The sequence below is a fragment of the Lampris incognitus genome, chromosome 6 (assembly GCF_029633865.1).
Source record: "Lampris incognitus isolate fLamInc1 chromosome 6, fLamInc1.hap2, whole genome shotgun sequence".
In the NCBI taxonomy this organism is placed as follows: domain Eukaryota; kingdom Metazoa; phylum Chordata; class Actinopteri; order Lampriformes; family Lampridae; genus Lampris; species Lampris incognitus.
In genome coordinates, this window is record NC_079216.1 from 19,226,957 (window position 1) to 19,252,817 (window position 25,861).

A 25,861-nucleotide genomic window follows, 5' to 3' on the forward strand; every position below is an offset into this window, starting at 1 on the left:
AGTCAGCTCAGCTTGATTGGCTGTTTTTGGAATGTGAGAGGGCGGGGGCCAACTCTGGGACTTTCATAAAGGTACCTGCTTTCTTTGGAAGGAGCCATAAGGACATCTGACAGAGGAACAGACATTGATGCCTTCTATAGTAGTTTGATATACTAACTGGAGGGGAGTCTGACAGTGTTGCACCCTTCACCCTTTGTGCCATGGCCATAGCCGTGTACATTTGGGCAGCAATAGAGAGAGTGAAAGAGTGTCGTGCTGGATACTGGACCATTGTTCTTGGGGCCCTTAGTGGCTTTCTGTACTATTGGGGCTCTTTAGGGCACTATGGTGTACTACCCTTGTGTTGTAGCCTCTTCGGGTACTATGTGCTTGTGGGCAGAGGAGCAGGGTTGCTGCCGGTACATGGAAAAGCAGTGCTAGTTACAGGTGAGAAATTACATCTGCTCACACAAACACAACCTCGTCATAGTAAATAAGTAAAGGTGTGGCAGTTGTTTAGACTTAACTTGATGTCGCTTGTGTCCAAGAAAGCTAGCTGGCATATTACCATCAACAATGTGAAAGGAAGGGCCAAGAATCTGAATATTACAAGACGTTGTTGGCCAATGATAATGGACACATTGTCTTAACAGTAACTTAAAGATTGAAATTACCCAGGCAACCTATTTAGGGACCAGTCGTATAAGGAATCAAGTGTAATGTGTCACAACTGTCATTCGTTGGACAATTTCTTTTTACCATGGCTGGCCCTTGTTCATGTTATGTTGTGTCCACTGAGCCATACAGCTGCAAGTTTTAATACAACTGCTGAACTTGGCATATTTCTCCAAAAAGGTTGTGATACAGGTTTTGGTCATGCCCTGGCGAAGCTGCTGAGCGACATGGGAGTGACGGTGTTTGCTGGGGTTTTGGATGAGGATGGTGCTGGAGCTCAGGGCCTGAGGAGACACAGTTCGAAAGACCTGCAGGTCCTGCAGCTGGATGTGACGGACCACTCCCAGATAGAGCAGGCTCACCGGTATGTCTGCTCCCACGTCGGAGAGAAAGGTGAGGCTCAGCCAAAACCCAGCGACAGAACCTGGGAATGTGCGCGAGTTTAAAGGGGTGAAGCTGATTGGCCACCCAAGATGCAACCCCCTCCCTGAAGTTGTGACGTTCTGTATGTTTGTCTATCTATCTATCTATCTATCTATCTATCTATCTATCTATCTATCTGTCTCTCTGTCTGTCTGTTGCTATCTATCTATCTGTCTATCTATCTATGAGACAGCTACGTTAATAGTGATTTTTCAGTTTCTCCAGTCTACTAATTCTGTCCTGCTATAGCCCCATAATGCATCAGCTAGTTTTTTTGTAAACTGAAAGTTCAATTCTTACCCTTGAAAGATTACGGCTGCTCTGAAAAATTGCTATTAATGTAGCTGTCTTATTATATCAGTATGTGCTATAATGCATGGCATACGATATAAAATTCAGATTCATTTTGAGTAAATTTAGAGGAGGACAGAATCCAGGGTTTGGATAATGCATCTTTGGTGGTTTGCTAAGAGCATTTCACTACTCAATAGCCTTAACTTCTGTAAATGAGCTCAGAAAAGGTCCTATTATTATTTATTTGTCATGTTTAATGTTAGCCTGTTTGACTATAAAGGTTCTGCAAAATAGGAGACTGACCATCAACAGTTATATACATCCATTCATCCATTATCCAAATGGCTTATCCTGCTCTCAGGGTCCCAGGGATGCTGGAGCCTATCCCAGCAGTCATTGGGCGGCAGGCGGGGAGACACCCTGGACAGGCCGCCACAGAGCACACACACACAGAATATTTATGAGGTATTACAGAGGTAAGCTGATCAGCCACAGCTGAAGATATGGGAAAGAGTAGTGGAAGCTAGGTTAAGAGGAGAGGTGATGAAAGAGCGCCACAGATGTGATGTTTGCTTTGAGAATGTTGATGGAGAAGTATAGAGAAGGCCAGAAGGAGTTACATTGTGTCTTTGTGGATTTAAAGAAAGCATATGACAGGGTGGTGAGAGAGGAGGTGTGGTATTGAATGAGGAAGTCGGGAGTTGCAGAGAAGTATGTAGGAGTGGTGCAGGATATGTATGAGGGAAGTGTGACAGTGGTGAGGTGTGCGGTAGGAGTGACAGATGGGTTCAAGGTGGAGGTGGGATTACGTCAAGGATCAGCTCTGAGCCCTTTCTTGTTTGCAGTGGTGATGGACAGGTTGACGGATGAGATCAGGCAGGAGTCTCCGTAGGTTATAATGTTTGCGGATGACATTGTGATCTGTAGCGAGAGTAGGGTGCAGGTTGATGAGAGCCTGGAGAGGTGGAGGTATGCACTGGAGAGAAGAGGAATGAAAATCAGTAGGAGCAAGATGGAATAAGACGGAGCATGAATGAGGGGGAGGACAGTGGAATGGTGAGGATGCAAGGAGTAGAGGTGATGAAGGCATATGAGTTTAAATACTGGGGGTCAACTGTCCAAAGTAACGGGGAGTGTAGAAGAGAGGTGAAGAAGAGAGTGCAGGCAGGGTGGAGTGGGTGGAGAAGAGTGTCAGGAGTGATTTGCAACAGGATACCAGCAAGAGTTAAGGGAAGGTTTACAAGATGGTTGTGAGACCAGCTATGTTATATGGTTTGGAGACAGTGGCACTGACAAAAAGACAGGAGGCGGGGCTGGAGGTGGCAGAGTTGAAGATGCTAAGATTTTAATTGGAAGTGACGAAGAAGGACAGGATTAGGAATGATTATATTAGAGGGACCGCTGAGGTTGGATGGTTTGGAGACAAAGCAAGAGAGGCAAGATTGAGATGGTTTGGACATGTGTGGAGGAGAGATGCTGGGTATATTGGGAGGAGGATGCTGAAGATGGAGCTGCCAGGGAAGCGGTAAAGAGGAAGGCCAAAGAGGAGGTTTATGGATGTGGTGGGGAGGACATGCAGGTGGCTGGTGTGACAGAGGAAGATGTAGAGGACAGGAAGAGATGGAAATGGACGATCTGCTGTGGCGACTCCTAACGACAGCATCCGAAAATAGAAAAAGATTAGTAGAATATTAATGCACATAAACATTCCGTGCCCTGTGCGCACACAAGAAAAACATACTGTAGTGAATTCGGGGGGCAACCACAGGAACTGCCGCGGCTGGGACGCAAAACCGTATCGCCCGCACCGCGGGAGACATTGCTGACCGCTCGACTAAAGGGTCCGACCCGTCAGCCAGTCGCCAACATGTCTACTTATCCATGCACGTTACAATGATGTGGGCACCTCTTTTAAAAATTCCTAGACCCATCACTGCCTGGGAAGTTATAAAGATGGAGGTCTTCTCCCTTGTGGAGTGGCCCTCTCACCTTTACCAACAAAAGATAAAGAGCACTTGCACATATGGTATGTGTGATGAGAACTACAGTGCCCAGCATGCTGTGTACGTAAGAGGAGGGGCACGCAACCATATGTTTTAGCGCGGTTCTGTAGTGGGGCATTCTGGGGATTGTCTGGGTCGGGGACTGGAAGCAGATGGCTGAATAAAGCACGTTATTAATCGCGAATCCCTTGCCTGTCGTTTCTGCACATGACATGGTGTCAGAAGATCTTCGAATCCACTTACCTCAATAATCGGGAACGGAGTTGGTCCGGTGAGACGAGGAATGGCAAAATTTAATCCCCCCGAGGCATTTGATTTCACGCAACCGGCGGCATGGCCGATTTGGATTCAGAGGTTTTCCCGGTTTCGACTAGCAACCAAGCTAAATGCGGAGGACGGTGAGATCCAAGTCAATTCCTTGATATACGCAATGGGGAAAGATGCAGAAGCTATTTTTAATTCATTTACGTTCGAAGAGGCTTCTCACGCTAACGATTATGACAGGGTGGTCAGTAAATTCAACGAGCATTTCGTACCACGGAGAAATGTAATCCACGAACGTGCATGTTTCCCCCAGCGCTCGCAGAGAGCTGGAGAGACTGTCGAGGCCTTTGTGAGGAGGAGTTTATATGAGTTGGCAGAACACTGCGAGTTCGGGGCATTAAAGGAAGAGCATATTCGTGATAGAGTTGTGATCGGAGTTGCTGACCGAGACGTGTCACAGAAGTTGCAGATGGAAGATGAGCTCACACTAGGAAAACCGGTGCAAATGGCCCCCCGTCAGTTCGAACTGGTTAAACAGCAAAATGCGGAAGGAATTACAGCTGAACTGAATGCAGTTAGCAAAGCACAGGGCGCCAATACCAACCGCGACCGCAGTAACGCTAGCAACCACTGTTATGTCTGCACACATCGACAGTGCTGCATTTGATTTGGTGCTGTTCTATTGTGCTGGGATCGATCGGTGATGCCTGCGGTCTCTGGGTTGTTTGATCGGGTCTGCCTGTGATGCTGTGTCAGGCTAAATAAAGAATGCAACGTAGCGGTTGTGTCGAGCGACAGCGCTGTGTCCTGACGTGATTTCTGAATACAATATTGGCGACGAGGATGGCTGATATCTCTCTCCCACCACCTGCCCCCTTCCTGGCATTACCTGGCGAGCCTCCGGTACCATGGACTCGCTGGCTACATAGTTTTGAAAATTACATCATCGCCTCAGGGCTCGACGACGTGAGCCAGGCTAGGAAGACGGCTCTGTTGATACACTGCTTGGGAGCAGAGGGTCATCGTGTGACTCTGGGGAACGTCACAAGCTTTGACGAAGCTGTGGGACTTATGAGCACCCATTTCGCTGCTCCACAGAGTGCCCTCCTTCGGCGATTTATATTCCGTCAGCGACACCAACTGCCTGGTGAGTCTGTGCAGCAGTATGTAGCTAATTTGCGAGGGCTAGCTAGCTCATGCAAGTTTGGCCCGCTTCAGGACGAGATGGTTCGCGACCAGCTAATCGAACACACCAACAACGCAAAGGTGCGTGAGACTCTCCTGCTGGAAAAAGACGATCTGCTGCTGTCCAGAGCAATTACCATCGCACTACAGGTTGAGGGAGCAGCTGAGTGTGCTGCTGTGCTAAATACACAGCAAGTGGCCACCTCCAGTCAAGCTGCCAACGACTCCTCCCTCTACTCACGGCTGCCCCTCGGGACGCAACCCAGCCAGAGCGAGGCGGGCGCCGACTCCACTGGGGACGCTTTGCAACTGCAACGATGGCGTTCTCGGCCCCGCCCTCAACAGTCCTGTGGTAACTGTGAATCTCGGTCTCATGTTTCAAGGGCTCAGAATTGCTCTGCCCGTGGCCAGACATGCCGTAGCTGCGGTAAGCAAAATCACTTTGCCAACGTCTGTCGATCTTCCCCGGCTGGGTCAGAGGGCCACACCCCCCAGTCTTCAACCGCCGTCATTCACAAGGTGAGCTCTGGGCCAGTGTCATTCAAATCATGCACAGTCAACATTAATGATGTGTGCATCCCCCTGCTGTTGGACACCGGTGCAGGTGTGTCTTTCCTGAATGTTGATACCTACAATCAATTTTTCGGTTCACTGCCACTGTCCGTACCCTCAGCTGTCCTCTGTGGGTATGGTGACTCCAAAATCGATCTGGTTGGCTCTCTCCAAGTGACTGTCCGCTATGGAACCAAGCTGGTGCCCAATGCAGTTTTCCATGTGGCACGCCGTGGGGCCAACCTGATGGGCCTGGACCTGTTCTCCGCTCTGGGGTTCTCCCTCTTAGACACAAGGGGGGCAGCAATCCTGACTGTTGCCACACCTTGGCAGCAGAAGTGGCCATCGCTGTTTATGGGGCTGGACTGCCTCTCCGCCTTCGCCCATCAACCTCTCCTCAACCCTGCTGTGAAATCTGTCATCCAACCACTGCACCGCATCCCGTTGGCTCTCCATGATGGGGTCTCCGCCGAGCTGCAACAACTGCTGGAAGCTGGCATCATTGAACCGGTGGACGCGTCACCTTGGGTCTCAAACCTCGTGGTGGCTAAGAAGAAGTCGGGGGGCCTGCGTGTCTGCGTCGATCTACGTGCAGTAAATAAGGCAGTGGTCCCTGATAAGTATCCACTGCCCACCTCAGAAGAACTCACTGCTCAGTTCTATGGCTCTGAGGTGTTCTCCAAGCTCGACCTCAGACAGGGGTACTTACAGGTGCCCCTCCACCCCAGCAGCCGAAACCTCACAGCCTTTGTGACACATGCAGGAGTGTTTCGCTACACCAGGATGCCTTTCGGTCTCAGCTCCGCCCCTAGCTGCTTCCAGAAAATCATGGTCTCTGTGCTGGCTGGCATACTGGGCGTGGCCATTTATCTGGACGATATAGTGGTACACGGGCCCACCAGTGATCTCCACGACAAGCGCCTCAACATGGTCTTCGCAGCCCTGTCCAAGCACAAGCTAACTCTCAATGCTGAGAAATGTGTCCTCTCTGTGCCAGCCATCGAGTTCGTGGGGTTCCGGCTGTCAGCGAGCGGTGTAACTCCACTACAATCCAACGTGGACGCCATTCAGGCCATCCCTGAGCCCAGCTCGGCCGCCCAGGTCGCCTCCTTCCTGGGTATGACAAGTTACTACCTGAGGTTTCTTCCCCAGTACTCTGCGACCACAGCCCCCCTGCGCCAGCTGCTGCGTAAGGACGAGCCATGGGTGTGGTCAAAGGCATGCAGTGACGCTGTGCGTGATCTCAAGACTCAACTGACTTCACCACCAGTGTTGGCTCACTTCGACATCTCCAGCTCCACCTTTGTGACCTGTGACGCATCAGCCACAGCGATAGGGGCTGTGCTGTCTCAAACCCAGAACGGTGTGGAGAAGCCCATCGCCTTCGCCTCCCGTGCCCTCAACCTGACCGAGCAGCGATACTCCGTGGGTGAGCGTGAGGCATTAGCCTGTATCTGGGCTTGTGAAAGGTGGCACCTCTACCTCTATGGCCGCTCCTTCACCCTCAGGACAGATCACCAGGCCCTGACAGCGCTGCTGTCCACATCTGTGACTGCTGTCCACATCTGTGACAGGCCACAAACCCCTGAGGTTGCACCGCTGGTCTGACCGCCTCCGCCAGTACAACTTCAGCCTGCAGTTCACCCCAAGCAGAGACAATGTTGTCGCCGACCTGCTCTCTCGCTCTGTCTCCACCCCAGCTCCACAGACGGACACTGACTGTGTGGAAAAGGACATTGTCCAAATGCTACACACACCCCTTCAGGCCACTGTCTCTCTGCAGAAGCTGGGGGCAGCCTCCGAACAGGACCCTGTCCTCTCCCAGCTCCGCACCTACATCCAGAATGACTGGCCTCACAAGGTCCCAGAGGAGCTGGCTGCGTTCGCCCGAGTCAGACAGGAGCTCTCCTGCTGGAACGACACCTGCGTGGCACGTGGGTTTTGCACAGTGGTCCCAGCTGCTCTCCGTGCACGTGTTTTGAATATGGTGCATGAAGGCCACCTGGTCATTGTGAAACTGAAACAGCGCTGCCAAGACCTGGTGTGGTGGCCGGGGATAGACAGAGATATTGAGGCTCTGGTGAAGGACTGTTCTGCCTGCCTTGTGAGTGGCAAGACTGGCCACCAGGCTCCCCCACCCCTGCAACCTCTCGCCTGGCCCTCTCAGCCCTGGGAACACCTGCAGTTGGACATTTGTGGTGAGATCCACGGAGTTCCCCACCACCAACGCTTCATGGTGGTCGCCTACGATCTACACTCAAAATGGCCTGAACTCACCACTTCCGGCACTGTGACCTCACAGATCATCATCAACTTCCTGGACTCTCTTTTCTCTTGCTGGGGCCTCCCAAAGACCATCACCACTGACAACGGCCCTCAGCTGATCTCTGCTGAGTTCACTGCTTATCTCGAAAGCAAGGGCATCCGTCATATACGCACTGCGTACTACCACCCCCAGGCCAATGGCGGCGTTGAACGTTTTCACCAGTCACTGAAGAACGGCCTCAGAGCACACATGGCCCAAGGGTGCTCTTTCACGCAGGCCATCCGTCACACTCTGCTGCACTATCGGGCCACACAGCACTCGACCAAAGGCGTCTCCCCAGCCTCTCTCATGCTAGGCCGGGAACTGTGCATGCCCCTTGACAGGCTGCGCCCCTCCACACCTCAGGCACCTCCCTCTGGGGTCAGAGCCTCAGTCACTCGTCAGCAGATGCGGATGAAGCAACGGTTTGACCAGTCAAAACGAACCAGGGTGCCAGACATCAATGTGTCAGACTGGGTCAGGGTCTGCAGGCCCCACAGGGACAATAAAATGGCTTCATACTGGTCCTCTCCTCTCCAAGTCACCCGTCAGCTGGGCCCAGCCACTTACCTCCTCAGCGATGGCACTCGGTGGCACTCCAGTCGTCTACGGAAGGTGTCAGCTCCGCCACACACAGCTGGTGACACAACCTTAGCCATTCCCTCAGCATGGCGAGACGCCCCGGGGCTTCATGCAGCTCCTACACGGGCCCCAGACATTCCTGGGCCTCAGCTTCCCCTGCCATCTCCCTCCCCACCTCGGCCTGCCCAGCCTCAGGCTGCCCCGCGACCTGTTCGCACATGTTTACGCCCTGGCCACCTAGAGGACTTTGTGTCAACCTTTCATGTTTGAAATCCTGCCGGGGGGGGAATGTTATGTCTGCACACATCGACAGTGCTGCATTTGATTTGGTGCTGTTCTATTGTGCTGGGATCGATTGGTGATGCCTGCGGGCTCTGGGTTGTTTGATCGGGTCTGCCTGTGATGCTGTGTCAGGCTAAATAAAGAATGCAATGTAGCAGTTGTGTCGAGCGACAACCACTACAATAAGGGCAACAGAAACGCACAGCGGCCCAAAACAGCCTGCCCCCGATGTAATCGCGTGCACGGGCAGCAGCAGGAATGCCCTGCACGCAACAGGTGTTGCAGGAAATGCGACAAGCTGAGACATTTTGCTGCCGTATGCAAAACCAGAGACGTGAGGGAGATCGTTTACCAGGATGATGCGTATGAGGGCGAAGCGGAAAGTGGAAGCCGCCCCTACTTCCTCGGTTGCATAGAGGGGATGGATTTTGAGAAAAAGTGGCAAGTGGAGTTACCGATCTGCGGCAAGTTGGTTAATTTTAAAATCGATACGGGGGCGGACATCACTACCTTGTCACAGACTGCATATAGGTCACTGCCTGAACGGCCACAGCTGGTTAAAACATCAATCGACCTAAGAAGCCCAGGGGGAGCACTGCAGTGTGCGGGGAAATTTGTGGCGTGCACGGAGAAACGGGGGAGATGCACAAAATTGGGATTTTTGTGATAAAAGGGCCAAATGCCAACAATCTATTGAGTCACAGAGCTGCATGTGAAATGGGCCTAGTTTTTAGAACAGATCAGGTTAGCGAAGATGTTTTTGGGGACATTGGATTGCTTAAGTGTGAAGCTGTCATGATTGAGCTTAAGCCCAATATACAGCCTTATGCCCTCAGCACGCCACGCAGGGTCCCTTTCCCTCTCATGCCAAAGGTGGACGACGAGCTGCAACGCATGCAGTCCTTGGGGATCATCACAGAAGTGACCGAGCCCACAGAGTGGTGCGCACCCATGGTGCCCGTAGTCAAAAAGAACGGCAAGATACGGATCTGTGTGGACCTAAAGCGGTTAAACCAGGCTGTTAAGCGCGAGCGGTTTATGCTTCCCATGCTGGAGGACATTATGCCCAAGTTAGCAGGGGCAGGGGTTTTTACAATGCTAGACGCATCGTCTGGCTTCTGGCAAATTTCGCTAGATCCCAGATGTGTAAAACTAACCACTTTCATTACTCCCAGAGGCCGGTTCTGTTTCCAGCGGCTCCCGTTCGGCATCACATCGGCACCGGAGATCTTCCAGAGGGAAATGTGCATTCTGCTGAGAGACCACAAGGGCACGGTCGTCGTCATGGATGACATACTCGTGTACGGAAAGGACCAGGACGAGCACGATAGAAACTTGGAGGCGGTACTGCAGACAATCAAAACATCGGGGCTGAAGCTCAACCGGGAGAAATGCCGCTTCAGCAGGAGTGAGTTGCAATATTTCGGGCAAATCATCAGCAAAGACGGCATCAAACCAGATTCAGGCAAGGTGAAGGCCATCTCAGACATGCAGAGCCCCGAGAATGTCCCTCAGATGAGACAGTGGCTGGGTATGGTAAATTATCTGGGGAGGTTTCTACCCGAACTGTCATCAGTGCTACACCCGGTGAGTGAGCTGCTGAAGAAAGACGCAGAGTGGCAGTGGGGGGAGCCCCAACAGCAAGCCTTCACCAAGGTAAAAGCAATGTTGTCTTCCACTCCTGCCCTGGCATACTATGATGTAGCAAGGCCCACCATTGTGAGCGCGGACGCTAGTAGTTACGGGCTGGGGGCAGCACTGTTGCAGGTTCAGGGGGACAAAGTTCAGCCTATTGCCTTCTGCTCCAGAACTCTCACAGGTGCAGAGAAGAGATACTCTCAGTTAGAGAAGGAATGCCTTGCAGGGGTGTGGGCCTGTGAGCGGTTTTCCCGTTATCTGTTAGGCTTAGCTGAGTTTAGCTTACAGACAGACCACAAGCCCCTGGCCCCCCTCATTAGTGCATATGATCTGGACAAAGTGCCGCCAAGATGCCAGCGGCTTCTAATTTGTCTAATGCGTTTTAACCCCAGAGCAGTGTATGTTCCGGGTTCACAGCTGGTGGTGGCCGATGCCCTTTCCAGGAACCCACTCCAGGACGGCCGCGGGGAAGACACAGACGGGGATATGCGTGCGCATGTCAAAGCTGTGATCGAAACCAAACTGGTGGCGAGCACGAAGCTGGACATGTTAAAGCAGGCCACGCGCGTCAGGACGACACAATGCAGAGGGTGATCGGGTACACCAGAGAGGGATGGCCGAGGCACGTGCCCTTTTATCTGCATGGCTACCATGCTGCGAGGGCATCGCTGTCCGAGGCAGACGGGCTGCTCCTGTACCAAGACAGGATTGTAATTCCCCCCGCGTATCAGGAAGACATCCTACACAGGATTCACAAAGGGCACCAAGGCCTTACAAAGTGTCGTGAAAGAGCCAGGATGTCTGTCTGGTGGCCCAGCATTGGATCGGACATTTACCGGAAAGTTACACAGTGCACATTCTGCCAAATCAATAAGCTCTCACAGTACAAAGAGCCCCTACGTACAACACCACTGCTGCTCGACCCATGTCACAAGATTGGGGCAGACCTTTGCAAGCAGGATGGAAAAACCTACCTGGTAGTGGTTGATTATTATTCCAGGGACATTGAGATCGCCCAGCTACGGACCACCTCCAGTCTACAGGTGATTGAGCAGCTGAAAGGTATGTTCGCACGATGGGGCGTCCCTGGGAAACTCATTAGTGACAATGCCACACAGTTTACGTCAGCCGAATTTAGGCAGTTTTGTAGGAACTATGATTTCCGCCACACAACGGCGGACGGCCAAAAGAATTTTGCGGCAGCCTGACCCACACCTAGCGCTGATGTGCTACCGCGCCACACCAATTGCTGCCACAGATACGAGCCCCGCGCAGCTCATGACCGGCCGCCAGATCCGGACCGACATGCCTGTGCTGGAGAGGAAACTCCAGCCACAGCTCTTCGACCACAAGGAGGTGGAGAAGAATGACAGAAGGGCAAAAGAGGCTTATAAGTTTTTCTTCGACAGGAGACACTCTGCATGTGCCCTAACCAAACTGCACTCAGGTGAGAGGGTACGAGTCAAACTAGACGGGCAAAAGGGGTGGAAGATGCCCGCAGTCGTGGTGAATCCCTCAGGGGAACCACGCTCCTACACGGTGCGTACGGAAGACGGGGCTGTCTTCAGACGGAACCGCAGGCACCTGCAATCAGTGCCTGCCCCTGCAACTGTTGCAACCTAACCAGCCAGAGACAGCAATGACTTGCAGCAGGAACAACTCAGCCCACCGGTCGCTACCTCATCGGGCACTCCCACGGAGCCGGACGTGCCAGCAAGGCCCTCTGGGTTCACCATCACCTCCAGTGGCAGAGTTGTAAAACCCCCAAAGCGGTATGATGTTTAGATACTGAGTGAGCAATGGGGCAGAATAATCCCCACACTCAGTCGAAGGGCTGGGCAGTCTACCCCACCCTTCAGGTTAATTTTTGAATTTTGAAGTGCATGTCTTCATTGTTAGCTGGTTATGCTGTTAATTAGCAAATTGCTAATATAGTATTGCTGTTGCTCTGTTTTATAATCTAGCAATGTTATTGTTTCCATTGGAACGTACATGTTCTTTAAAAGGAGGGAGATGTGATGAGAACTACAGTGCCCAGCATGCTGTGTACGTAAGAGGAGGGACACGCAACCATACGTTTTAGCGCGGTTCTGTACTGGGGCATTCTGGGGGATTGTCCGGGTCGGGGACTGGAAGCAGATGGCTGAATAAAGCACGTTATTAATCGCGACTCCCTTGCCTGTTGTTTATGCACATGACAGTATGAATGGCATTAAAGCCTACAGGTATTTAATCTAAAAAAAAAAAAAGATTGCAATGTAACGGTATTACATTTATTTTGTCTTTTTTGGATCCTCAACAATATCATGTTTGGTGTAGTCATTCACAATGTGAGCTCTGGGCCAGTGTCATTCAAATCATGCACAGTCAACATTAATGATGTGTGCATCCCCCTGCTGTTGGACACCGGTGCAGGTGTGTCTCTCCTGAATGTTGATACTTACAGTCAATTTTTCAGTTCACTGCCACTGTCCGCACCCTCGTCTGTCCTCTGTGGGTATGGTGACTCCAAAATCGATCTGGTTGGCTCTCTCCAAGTGACTGTCCGCTATGGAACCAAGCTGGTGCCCAATGCAGTTTTTCATGTGGCACGCCGTGGGGCCAACCTGATGGGCCTGGACCTGTTCTCCGCTCTGGGGTTCTCCCTCTTAGACACGGGGGGGGGGGGGCAGCAATCCTGACTGTTGCCACGCCTTGGCAGCAGAAGTGGCCATCACTGTTTGTGAGTGGCAAGACTGGCCACCAGGCTCCCCCACCCCTGCAACCTCTCGCCTGGCCCTCTCAGCCCTGGGAACACCTGCAGTTAGACATCTGTGGTGAGATCCATGGAGTGCCCCACCACCAACGCTTCATGGTGGTCGCCTACGATCTATACTCAAAATGGCCTGAACTCACCACTTCCGGCACTGTGACCTCACAGGTCATCATCGACTTCCTGGACTCTGTCTTCTCTTGCTGGGGCCTCCCAAAAGACCATCACCACTGACAACGGTCCTCAGCTGGTCTCTGCTGAGTTCACTGCTTATCTTGAAAACAAGGGCATCTGTCATATACGCACTGCGTATTACCACCCCCAGGCCAATGGCGGCGTTGAACATTTTCACCAGTCACTGAAGAACAGCCTCAGAGCACACATGGCCCAAGGGTGCTCTTTCACGCAGGCCATCCGTCACACTCTGCTGCACTATCGGGCCACATAGCACTCGACCACAGGCGTCTCCCCAGCCTCTCTCATGCTTTTCCAGGAACTGTGCATGCCCCTTGACAAGCTCCGCCCCTCCACACCCCAGGCACCTCCCTTTGGGGTCAGAGCCTCAGTCACTCGTCAGCAGACACGGATGAAGCAACGGTTTGACCAGTCAAAACGAACCAGGGTGCCAGACATCAATGCGTCAGACTGGGTCAGGGTCTGCAGGCCCCTCAGGGACAATAAAATGGCTTCATACTGGTCCTCTCCTCTCCAAGTCACCCGTCAGCTGGGCCCAGCCACCTAACTCCTCAGCGATGGCACTCGGTGGCGCCCCAGTCGTCTGCGGAAGGTGTCAGCTCCGCCACACACAGCTGGTGACACAACCTTAGCCATTCCCTCAGCATGGCGAGACGCCCCGGGGTTTCATGCAGCTCCTACACGGGCTCCAGACATTCCTGGGCCTCAGCTTCCCCTGCCTTCCCCCTCCCCACCTCGGCCTGCCCAGCCTCAGGCCGCCCCGCGACCTGTTCGCACACGTTTACGCCCTGGCCACCTAGAGGACTTTGTGTCAACCTTTCATGTTTGAAATCCTGCCGGGGGGAGGAATGTTATGTCTGCACACATCGACAGTGCTGCATTTGATTTGGCGGGAACGATTGGCGATGCCTACGGGCTCTGGGTTGTTTGATCGGGTCTGCCTGTGATGCTGTGTCAGTCAAATAAACAATGCAACGCAGAGGTTGTGTCGAGTGACAGCGCTGTGTCCTGACGTGATTTCTAAACACAATGGGCTAGGTGCACAAGCGGTCGTCATTGAAACTTCCGGGCGTCCTGGAGTGCATAGCCATTTCCGGTCAGATTTGTTGTGAGGAGAACGGATAGCTAGCTAGCTGTATCTTTCAAGATGAGTGTCTTCGGGGCAAAGAGGAGGCGACTGGTTACTTATCAGCGACAACAGACAGCGACAAATAGTTACCACTGTTGTGTACCTAAGTGTGCTAACTCATCTCGGTATAATTCGATGATTAGCTTTCATTGATTTCCAGCTAACCCTGAGCTACGAGCCCATTGGCAAGCTAAGATCTGTAGAGACGAGTTCATGCCTTCCGAGACTACTCGTGTCTGTAGTCGGCATTTCAAGACAGGCAATGTAGTTCTGACTGGGGGACAGAAAGTACTCAACAAATGTAGTGTACCATCTCTTTTTGCTTGGAACGAATATTCTGCTCCAGCCCCAAGGCTCAATGTTTGGCAACGCCGCCCGAGATGCCCTTCCCTGGACATAGCGTTACCAGTCTCTGACTCCGACTCTTACATGGAAGCACGGGCACCCGATCACGACTACTGCATTACACCGGCGACCGCCGTAAGGGCTGATCAGCTGGCTGAGGCAAACGAAATGTTGAAAAGGAAAGTACTGGAGCTGCAAAACTGTCTGGAAAGGTTGCAGCTACAGTCCCGTTTTGGTCTGCAACGTCTCGCAGGGTCAGACGAGGACATTCGTTTTTACACAAGGTAAATGAACCATTTTCTGGAATATAAAATAAATTATGTGTCTACCGGTATGTACACTGCCGTGTGTTTACCGTAACAGAAAGAAGGTCTAATGTGCTTATATTTTTATTCTTAGAATTGCATCATACAAGCATTTCTTGACCTTTTGGCAACAGATAGAGCCAGCCGTAAAAACCAAGATGATAAGGGTCACCAGTGCTGCCTCTGTCAACTCTACTTAACACAAAGCAACAGTAAGTTATGTTATGAGAATCAAATCCAGTGAAGAGAAATAATGGTCATTGTTGTATCCAATGTTGATGTGACGCATGTATGTGCATGTACTGCATGTTGAGAATGGTTTGTGGTTACACACTCGTGGGCAATAGGCACTATATACAATAAACAATAGGGCATAGGGCATAGGCTACTGGGGCCAAGACTGCCTCAGGGTGATCATGGGTGAATAGGCAACATCTCTCTAGTGGCACTTTTTGGTGGTTAAATTGCTTTTACTGTCATGCTATTGCTGTTGTGATTTAACTGGTCTCTGCATGATAAAAACACAAAGCCCTTTTCATTTATTTTCACAGAAACTGGCACCCATTGACGAACTGCTGCTATTTTTGATGTACTTGTCTGTTGGCCTGCCTCTCAGATCTTGCCAACCGCTTTGACATTCACCGCACTACAGCCAGCAGGATCATTACAACATGGACAAACTTTCTTTACTTTGTCCTTGGCTCCATCCGCCTGTGGATACCACAAGATGAAGTGAAAGCTCTTTTGCCACCAGAGTTTGAGTCCTACCCTGACACACAGGTGATCCTTGACTGTACAGAGATCTACTGCCAAACTCCTTCCTCTCTCCTTCTGCAGAGTGAGGTCTTCTCAACATACAAATCTCACACAACATTCAAGGCCTTGATAGGAATTGCCCCCCACTGCCCCATAACATTGATCTCTGCATTGTATGCTGGCTCTATGAACGACCGAGAGATCTTCAAGATATCCGGCATTACTAACCTCCTCATAGCAGACAGCCATTATGGTGGACAAAGGTTTTGTGGTGGACTCTCTCGTTCCCTGCAAGGTGTACTGACCCGCCTTTCTGTCGAAGAATGCCCAAATGTGTAGGGAGGATGTCCAGCGGACGCAGTCCATTGCCCGCTTGAGAGTCCACATTGAGAGGTGATTTTGTTTTGAATACTAATATTTATATCAATTCTATTTTACACGGGTAAAGATTTGATGATGATATTCTGTATCTCATGAATTAAATACTCTGCCCATTTCTCTTACAAGAAATGTATATTGTATATCTTATGGGTATCCTTATGTTGTTCATTTTTACTTTTTCTTCTTTGTTTCAAACCTGGACAGGTGTATCCGGAGGGTCAAAGAAAACAAGCTGTTCAGCCAGGTCATACCGCTGTCTGTGTGTGGAAGTATCGATCAGCTGTTCAATGTAGCTTGCATCTTGGTGAACTACCAGAATGGACCACTGGTGAAGGCCTAGGCAGGTAAATGTGTAACTAGTATTTGCAGTTACTACTTATAAATTGATGGAATAATGGCACATTTGCAGACATTAGTGGGGTTAACGTTATAATCTTAGTAATAAAGCAAATTTGACATTAAATAATTATGCATTTAATTCCAAAAGGAGAGAGACGCCCTCAGGGGCGAACCCACGCTGATCTCACAACCATCCAGGGCCAGGAGGACCATCTGCCCACAGCCAGCCACACAGACCTCTGTCACCAGGACCAGGAGGACCATCGGCCCACAGCCACACAGACCTCTGTCACCAGAGGTCACAATCACATACATGTGAGCTACTGCTCCATTTACCTAATCAGATGTCAGCATATTGTCCCAGTGAACCAATTCTCCATTCAAACATATCATATCTCACCTGTATTGTATTTGTTGTATTCATTGTCCATCCATTGTATATAGTGCCCATACTCAAGTGCCTTATCCTGTTGTATAATATTGTCTATCCATAGTACGCAGCTCATAGTACATAGTCCATAGTACATACTAGCCATATGCTTCACAAGCTTTTTGTCACATGGCATCTTGCCATACTCCATGTTGTCTGCTACACTTGTTCCTGTTATTAAGGACAAAGCAGGCAAAGTAGGGAGTTTAGATAATTATCAACCGATTGCTCTAGCCAGTGTGGTATCTAAAGTGATGGAGAAAATTTTATTTGACAGATTAAGTTCTTATTGTATAACTACTGAAAACCAATTGCTGTTCATCTATGCTTGCTTGTTTATTCTGTAAAGCACTTTGTGAAAAGTGCTTTACAGAATGCCCCTTTCTATCTATCTATTATTTCATTTTTCTATTCCTCCAGTCATAACATCATCGAGAGTATTTGGTCTGTTGGTGCTTGACAAACTTCAATAGGGGAATCACTCAGAAATGGTCAATAAAAACAGATTTATTGTAAAAACATATTACTGTGATTTTTGGTAAATCCTGAAGACACCTTGTGTAAAATGCCATCGCACCTCTCTGCTTCTCGCATCAAGACCGGAAATGGAAATGCACTCCGGTAATGGGAAGCGGAAGTGGTAGAATGTCGCTAACGGGAGCAGCCGAAAGTAGTAGTAGTAGTAGTAGTAGTAGTAGTAAATAGGTTGTTTGCATATGACGTCACGAAATACAGATGGAGAGCAGGAAGTGACTTTCTACACTATCACAAACTTTTGAAATGCCTATATGTTTGGCGTCATTAACTGAGAAACCACAAGGAGGTTTTATTGAGCACCAAAAGTTGTTGTTCATGAGGGGGGGGGGGAATGAAAGAAATTGACCGAAAACGCCGGAAAAAATGGCTCGCGAACCGTCGTCTGCGGTCGGATAACGCGCGTGTGTGCAGTGACCACTTCGTCAAAAGAATCACTCTTCATAACATAAGGCTCATGTCCAACATATCTTACTTTCTGTTTATACCTTTCTCTCATGATATTGTCTAAACGAGCACAGTTCGGGCTAAACTAGCTCCATCTCGTCCATTCTGCTTTTCACTTCCTGCCCTCCATCTGAATCTCGCGCGTCATCAGAATCACGTGCCTGCAAACAATCTTATATAGTTGTAGTTGTAGGGAAGAGGAAAAGAGGAAGGCCAAAGAGGAGGTTTATTGATGTGGTGAGGGAGGACATGCAGGTGGCTGATGTTGTAATATTTGCTAGTAATATTTGATTTGCTAATGTCCCTTACGGCTTTCCGTAGCGCCACAACAAAGTCACGTGATGTACGTAACAACGTCAGTTGGAATCCGGTCGGTGAATAAACACCCAGCACGAGAGAAGTCGTCCTTGCTTCATTAATGTTATAAGTTAACATAGCCAGAGGGCACAGATCATTACATGGTGTCAGAGTAGCGGAGTTTAAATACCCAATATGGATTCGTACGGCGTTCCAGCTCCACGGATGGACTGGGAATCGGCGAACTTACCTGAAGCATGGAGACGATTTCGACAAACAACGGAGCTAATGTTCACGGGCCCCCTGCGCGGGAAGAATGAAGAGGAGAAATGCAGCTACCTCCTGCTCTGGATAGGGGAAAAAGGGCGCGATGTGCACAACACTTGGACACTCAGCGGAGAACAAGCCAAGAAGCTAGAAACGTACTACGATAAGTACACTGAGTACATCACCCCCAAAGCAAACCCGATTTATGCCAGATATAAATTTCATGAAAAGATGCAGGGAGAGAGTGAATCCTTCGAACGATTTGTAACTGAGCTAAAGCTCCTAGTCAAAGACTGTGGCTACCCAAATGCCGACGAGATGGTCAGGGACCGCATCGTGTTTGCCACCAACTCACCCAGAGTGAGAGAAAAGCTACTTAGCCAGGGAGCTGAGCTAACGCTAGAAAAAGCCATAGATGTAGCCCGCTCACACGAGCTAGCAAAGCAACAGCTAACGTTTATGGGCCAGGGCAGCACACATGAAACGGTGCACGCAATAGGCAGAAAGACTTACAAACCGAACGCACCCAAAGCAGCTAACGCTAACTTCAGACAAAGGGACGTTAGCACCGCCGCCAGGGCGTGTAGCTATTGTGGAGGGCTACACGGCGCTAAAGCCACTTGCCCAGCTAAGGGTAAACAATGCATTAAATGCAAGAAGCTCAATCATTTTGCTAAAGTATGCAAGTCTAGCTCCCAGGGACAGACAAAGTACTACCGCGGCACAGTACATGCCGTCGGAGAGAACCCAGAAGAGTGCACCACTGACAGAGAACAGGAAGAACTGTACTTCGACAACATTACAGTGGAGAGCACCGCTGTGGGAGAACAGACAGAGCTGTACATAGACTGCATCTCAATAGAGAACAACGGAAAAAGCAACGAGCAGGCTTACGTAGAGGTTGGAATTGGCACACCTCCACAGAAGGTAAAGTTTAAACTAGACACTGGGGCACAGGCCAATACTATTCCCACCAACCTGTTCCAGGCGCTGTTCAAAAATGTGACACTGAAACCAGCAATACACAGACTCACTGAATATGGAGGAGGCGCGCTGAGCGTGAAAGGCACATGCAAACTCAAATGTAAGTACAGAGACAATGCAATGATGCTGGACTTTTACGTCATTGACACAAACGCCCCACCAGTCATGGCAATGAAAACATGCCGTGACCTAAACTTGGTAAAAATAGTGATGGCTGTGAGCGAGGAAAACAATGTCACATCACAGAGCATAATGGATGAGTATGCAGATGTTTTCCAAGGAATAGGAGAGTTCCCAGGCGAGTGCACCTTCCGCGTCACACCAGATGCAACGCCGGTCGTCTGCCCGCCACGCAGAATCCCCATCGCCCTACGCAGCAAACTGAGGGACGAGCTTGACAGCATGGAGAAAGGCGGCATAATCTGTAAGGTAACAGAACCCACAGAATGGGTGAACGCACTCGTCATTGTTGAGAAGCCAAAGACAGGCAAACTTAGAGTGTGTTTAGACCCCAGAGCTCTTAACAAAGTGATACAACGACCTCACTACCCCCTCCCCACGCTGGAGGACGCCACCACAAAGCTTGCTGGAGCTGAGTACTTTAGCGTGTTAGACGCGCGGTCAGGCTATTGGGCCATCAAACTGAGCACTGAATCCTCAATGTTGACGACATTTAACACAGTGTTTGGCAGGTATCGTTTCCTCAGACTGCCATTCGGAATCGTGTCCGCTCAAGACGAGTTCCAGAGACGCGTGGATGAAACATATGAAGGATTGGACGGTGTGACGGCCATAGTGGACGATATACTAGTGTTCGGCAAGACTAAAGAGGAACATGACCAGCGTCTCAGAGCGATGCTGAAGCGCACAAGGGAGCGAGGGGTGAGGCTCAACCCCGACAAGTGTCACATATGCGTGTCCGAGGTAAGCTACTTCGGCCACACGCTCTCACACGAAGGCATCAAACCAGACCCACACAAGGTGAAGGCGGTCAAGGACATGCAACCCCCACAGAACAAAGCAGAGCTGGAGACAGTCCTCGGCATGATCAACTACCTCGCCAGATTTGCTCCACACCTCTCACAGATAAACTCACCCCTCAGACAGCTTCTGAAACAGGACAGTGAGTTTGTGTGGGATGCAGTCCACGACAAGGCGTTCCAAGAGATGAAAAATCTCATTACACAGCACCCAGGTCCAGTACTCTCATATTTCGACCCGCAGAAAGAGCTGCGACTCCAAGTGGATGCATCCAAAAGTGGCCTTGGGGCTGTCATGCTCCAAGATGGCAAACCAATTGCCTATGCGTCCAAGTCACTCAACAGCACTGAAGAAAACTACGCACAGATAGAGAAGGAGCTCTACGCTGTGGTCTTCGGCTGCAAGAGGTTCCACGAGTACATGTATGGACGAAAAGTGATTGTGGAGTCAGACCACAAGCCTCTGGAGGCAATACTAAAAAAGCCACTGGCAGCAGCACCACCCCGGCTGCAACGGATGATCCTGGCGCTCCAAAAATACGACATCCAAATCATCCACCGCCCCGGTAAGGACATACCGGTGGCCGACACACTGTCACGCAAGTCAATAGAACACCACGACAGTGACCTACAGGAAGGGATGGAGGCCCAAGTGCACACAGTCCTCAGCAACATCCCTGTGAGCGACACAAGACTCACAGAAATCAAGCAGGAAACAGCGCAAGATCCACAGCTCACCGCACTCAGACGAGCCACACTCACTGGCTGGCCAGACACAAAGAAAAAGTGCCCGCCCAGCATCCAGGAATACTGGAACCACAGAGCAGAAATCTCAGAAATGGACGGTATCCTGTTCAAAGGTGAGAGAATCATTGTCCCCCAAAAGCTTCGCAAGGACATGATACAGCGCATCCATGCCAGCCACCTTGGCGTGGAAAAAAGCAAATGCCGAGCAAGAGACTTACTGTTCTGGCCTGGCATGGGGAAACAGATCGAGGATGCGGTAGCAGACTGCAGCATATGCCAAGAACGGCGCAGCGCAAATGCAAAGGAACCAATGATGTCACACGCCATACCCGAGCGGCCGTGGCAAGTGATAGGCACAGACCTATTCACATGGAACTCACAGGACTTCATAGTCACTGTGGACTACTACTCCAGATTCTTCGAGCTAGAAAGACTTTACAGCTGCACCTCATCTGCCGTCATCATGAAGCTGAAAGCAGCAATGGCTCGACACGGAATCCCCGAGACTATCATCAGCGACAACGGTCCGTGCTACAGCTCTGGTGAGTTCCGCAACTTCTCACAGACATGGGGTTTCTCACACACCACCACAAGCCCCCACTACCCACAGAGCAACGGCCTCTCCGAGAAGACTGTCCAGACGGCCAAACGCATCCTGGACAAAGCCAAAGCTGAGAACAAAGACCCCTACATGAGCTTACTGGAGTATCGCAACACACCGGTGGACAACCTGAAATCACCGGCACAGCTACTGATGAGTCGGAGGCTGCGGTCCATTCTCCCATCAACAGCAAAACACCTGCAGCCACAGATCGCCAGTCAGGAGGATGTTCACAAAAGGAGAGAGGTATGTCAACAGCGCCAGCAGGCATACTACAACCGAACAGCCAAACCTCTGCCCCACCTGCCCGCAGGCACACCAATCCGCTTCCGGCAGGAGGATGGATCCTGGAGACCTGCAACTGTGGAAAGACCAGCGAACACAGACAGGAGCTACCACATCCAAACCAAAGAAGGTCAGATCTACCAACGCAACCGTCAACACCTGCGACAAAGCAGAGTGAACACTCACACTACACACACACACACTTCACAGCAGACTGTTACCAGCGCTAACAACAACACACAAGCCCATCAGCAAGAGCATGCTGAACCTCCAGACACGAACAATCAGCGACAACCAGACACACAGCCTGGTTACACCACGAGGTCAGGTCGCACGATCAAACCAAGACAAATCCTTGACTTATGAATGTTAAAAAAAGATAATTTTACACCAACCTGTACTATACCTGCTATGTTTTGAAAAGAAATATTTACAGCGTTCACTTACCTTGTGTACCTACCTGCTGTTTGCAGTTACCAGTAATGAAATGAAAAAAAAAGATGAAATGTTATTACGGTGTCACATTTAGACAGTGAAGGAAATGTTTTACACTACTTTGTTGCAGTCCAGTTATATAAGAGTTCCACTTTCATATTCTTTCTTATTAAGATTGTATTCGCTTATAAACGTGCTCAACGTGGTCTGTATCTCTGCAGAGAAAGCAGCACTTTTCAGAAAAAGGGAGATGTAATATTTGCTAGTAATATTTGATTTGCTAATGTCCCTTACGGCTTTCCGTAGCGCCACAACAAAGTCACGTGATGTACGTAACAACGTCAGTTGGAATCCGGTCGGTGAATAAACACCCAGCACGAGAGAAGTCGTCCTTGCTTCATTAATGTTATAAGTTAACATAGCCAGAGGGCACAGATCATTACAGATGTGACAGAGGAAGATGCAGAGGACAGGAAGGAAGTGGAAACGGATGATCCGCTGTGGCGACCCATAACGGGAGCAGCCGCAAGTAGTAGTAGTAGTAGTGGTAGTAGTAGATTATTAATAGTTGCATAGCAGGCTCGCTGGAGTACTTACAATGACCTACACAGTGAACATTCTGAAGTCATCTATAAGGGCTTATTGTGTCTCCCCTGTGACAACTTGCTAACACGGTGTAGCAGTATTAGACTTGCGTTGGTGGCGGTGCCAACAAGGCTAAAAAGAAAGATGTGTTCGCCAAAACGGCAGATGTCCGCCAGCGGTTCTCCTTAGTGTCTTGTGTCTCTATTGGCCGGCAGGTCTGTGGGGTCTGGTGAATAACGCAGGGATCCTAGGCTATCCAGCTGACGGGGAGCTCCAGCCTTTGGCCACTTACAGACGCTGCATGGATGTGAACTTTATGTCCACTGTGGAAATGTGCCAGGTTTTCCTCCCACTGCTGCGCAAGTCCAGAGGAAGGATAGTCAACATGTTAAGCATGGCAGGTTAGTACAGGTAGTTCTGACCGATAAGACCGAGATAACGTTTTAAATCGGTGGGAAGGAATAGAAATCAGGAGGATGACTTCAACGTTCTGCGGGACTTGTGTCAAACTCATCTTTCTTGTTGCAGTTATCTGTCCACCTCTGAATAACAATAAGATTCAGGGCCCTCTAAACACGAGCTGACGTAACACCTCTAAAATAACACTTATTTACTCATTAACTGAGCTTAACATTTCGAATATTTCTTAATAATTCCGTCTCTTTCCAAATATAGAGGATCTTCTCTGCGTTGCCATCTTGCAGCCAAGGAGTTGTTATGCAAGTGTATGTAATGTGTATGTAATGTGTATGTAATGTGTATGTAATGCGCTCGTGTTTGCTTGTACAGGCGAGGTGCCCATGCCAATGTTATGTGCCTATGGCGCGTCTAAGGCAGCGCTGGGCAACTTTTCCAGGGTGATGAAAATGGAGCTGGATGCGTGGGGTGTCAAAGTAGCCATAGTTCAACCATCTGGCTTCAGAACAAGTACGTCACATTTTTGACCGCTTGGCTCCTCCCCTAAAAGCATTTACACGCCTTTACGTTTGTTTCACGTTGGCTACGTCACATGGGTCTCACGGTGTCTCAGATGCCCTCATATGTGTCACGCCCCGTCTGGATGGTTAAGTTATCTTTTGTTTCTCCCAGTGTTCTTTGTCTTGTACTTCCTGTTTTATTTTGATACTCACCTCTTGTCTCGTTTCAGGTCCTTTACTTCCTGCCCTCGTGTGTCTCCCTCCTGTGTGATTACCTGCCCTGCCCTAATGTGTTGCACCCGTGTCTCATTGTCTCCCCTCCTCCAGAGTATATAGTCTTAGTGTTCCCTTCCTTCTGTGCCAGTTCGTCTTGTTCCTTGTGACAGCGTTCCAGCATTTCTCCCCTTGTGTGAGTTTCTTGAGCCCTATAGTTTCCTGACCTGTTTTTGCCTTTTTGACCTCGCCTTTCGCCTGCCGATTTGGACACTGTTGCCTTGTTATCTGATCACCTGTGTACCGACCTCATTTTTATTAAAAGGACTGATTTTTGTGAACTGAGTCTGCGTTTTGAGTCCAAGCCTGTGGTTCAGTACTGACAATATGATGTAATCAGTGCGGGAATTGGTCTTTATGTGCATTCTTCCCCGGACTAAGAAAAATCAAGATTTTCTCCCTGGAAGCAGTCCTGCTCTGCATCTCGTTTTTATTTTTATTTATTTATTTTTAATTTATTAGTTTTGCCGCCCTGGACCGATATCAAAATAGTTTTGGCTAAAAACATACAAAAAATTCTCTCCCTTTAAGATATATCCATACTTGCCTACCAACACGGGGATCGCCGGGTCGAGTCCCTGTGTTACCTCCAGCTTTGTCAGGTGTCCCTAGACACAATTGGCCGCGTCTGTGGGCGGTATGTGTCCTGGTCGCTGTACTAGCACCTCCTCTGGTTAGTCGGGGCGCCTGTTCGGGGGGGGGGGGGGCTGGGGGGAATAGCGCGATCCTCCCACACGCTACGTCCCTCTGGTGAAACTCCTCACTGTCAGGTGAAAAGAAGCGGCTGGCGACTCCACATGTATGGGAGGAGACGTGGTAGTCTGCAGCCCTCCCCGGCTTGGCAGAGCGGGTGGAGCAGCGACTGGGACGGCTCCGAAGAGTGGGGTAATTGGCCGGATACAATTGGAGAGAAAAGGGGGGGGGGTATATCCATACTGTCTGGTTTTAGAGTCTGTTAAGGCAAAGTGTCTCCGTGAAACCGTGTCTCACCACCACACTCATAATCTGGTATTGTGGCAACTAGGACGGCAGTGGTGATTTTGTGTTGTCTTTTACCATTACCGATGATCCTTTACTCTAATGGCATGGATCATCCGCAAATGATCCATTACAGTAAAACTGAGTTAACTGACAAGAGTAAAACTGTGATACTGTGAGTAAACTGAACAGTGAAATGGGGCTAAATTTACTTTTGGGAGACCCAGTCCATGGTTTTTCCTAATGTTCGTGTCCACCTGTTATGTTGTACCTTGTGAAATGGAAGTATGACATGCTTTGTTTTCATGTTCATCTCAGATATTTTCAATAGCGACAAGGAATGGAGCTGCCATCAGGAGGAGATCCTCAGTAATCTCCCCTCAGACACGAGGGAGGACTATGGGGAGGAATACATTTCCTCTCTTCGAGGCTGTCTTTTAGAGATGGCCAACCAGTCCTTGGAAGACCTACGTCCCGTGCTCAAGGACATCTGCCACGCCCTGATGTCAGTGGCCCCTAAATCTCTCTACACTCCAGGGCGAGGAGGCTGGCTCCTCCCATTCTTCTACCGCATCTGCCCCAACGCGATCTCTGACGTCATTCTAAAGCGCCTCTTTAAATTAGTTGACGCTCAGCCAGAGGGGTTGAGAATGAAAGTAAGTGGGACTGAATAAAAAAAAGAAAAAGAAAAAAATAAGTCTCGACTCAGATTTCTGT

General features: G+C 50.0%; 1 protein-coding gene and 1 long non-coding RNA gene across 2 annotated transcripts; both read left to right on the forward strand.

The window, feature by feature from the left end:
• The first annotated feature begins 117 nt into the window (after positions 1–117).
• hsd17b2 (hydroxysteroid (17-beta) dehydrogenase 2) lies at positions 118–25,818 on the forward strand. The gene is made up of 5 exons (XM_056282359.1): positions 118–426; positions 835–1,047; positions 23,192–23,377; positions 23,766–23,903; positions 25,463–25,818. Exons 1-5 carry the CDS (start codon positions 201–203, stop codon positions 25,816–25,818), a joined length of 1,119 nt encoding a protein of 372 aa, XP_056138334.1. The 5' UTR covers positions 118–200.
• Positions 16,020–16,669, forward strand: LOC130114385 (uncharacterized). Its single transcript, XR_008810396.1, has 3 exons — positions 16,020–16,057; positions 16,250–16,389; positions 16,533–16,669. It is a non-coding gene; the product is annotated as an uncharacterized LOC130114385 (long non-coding RNA).
• Positions 25,819–25,861: the final 43 nt, after the last annotated feature.

Coding starts and splice junctions, on each gene's coding strand:
- hsd17b2 (XM_056282359.1), top strand. CDS start 201: ATGGCCATAGCCGTGTACATTTGGGCAGCAATAGAGAGAGTGAAAGAG. Junction 1,048..23,191: donor CTCCCACGTCGGAGAGAAAG/GTGAGGCTCAGC, acceptor ATTGGCCGGCAG/GTCTGTGGGGTCTGGTGAAT. Junction 23,904..25,462: donor ACCATCTGGCTTCAGAACAA/GTACGTCACATT, acceptor TGTTCATCTCAG/ATATTTTCAATAGCGACAAG.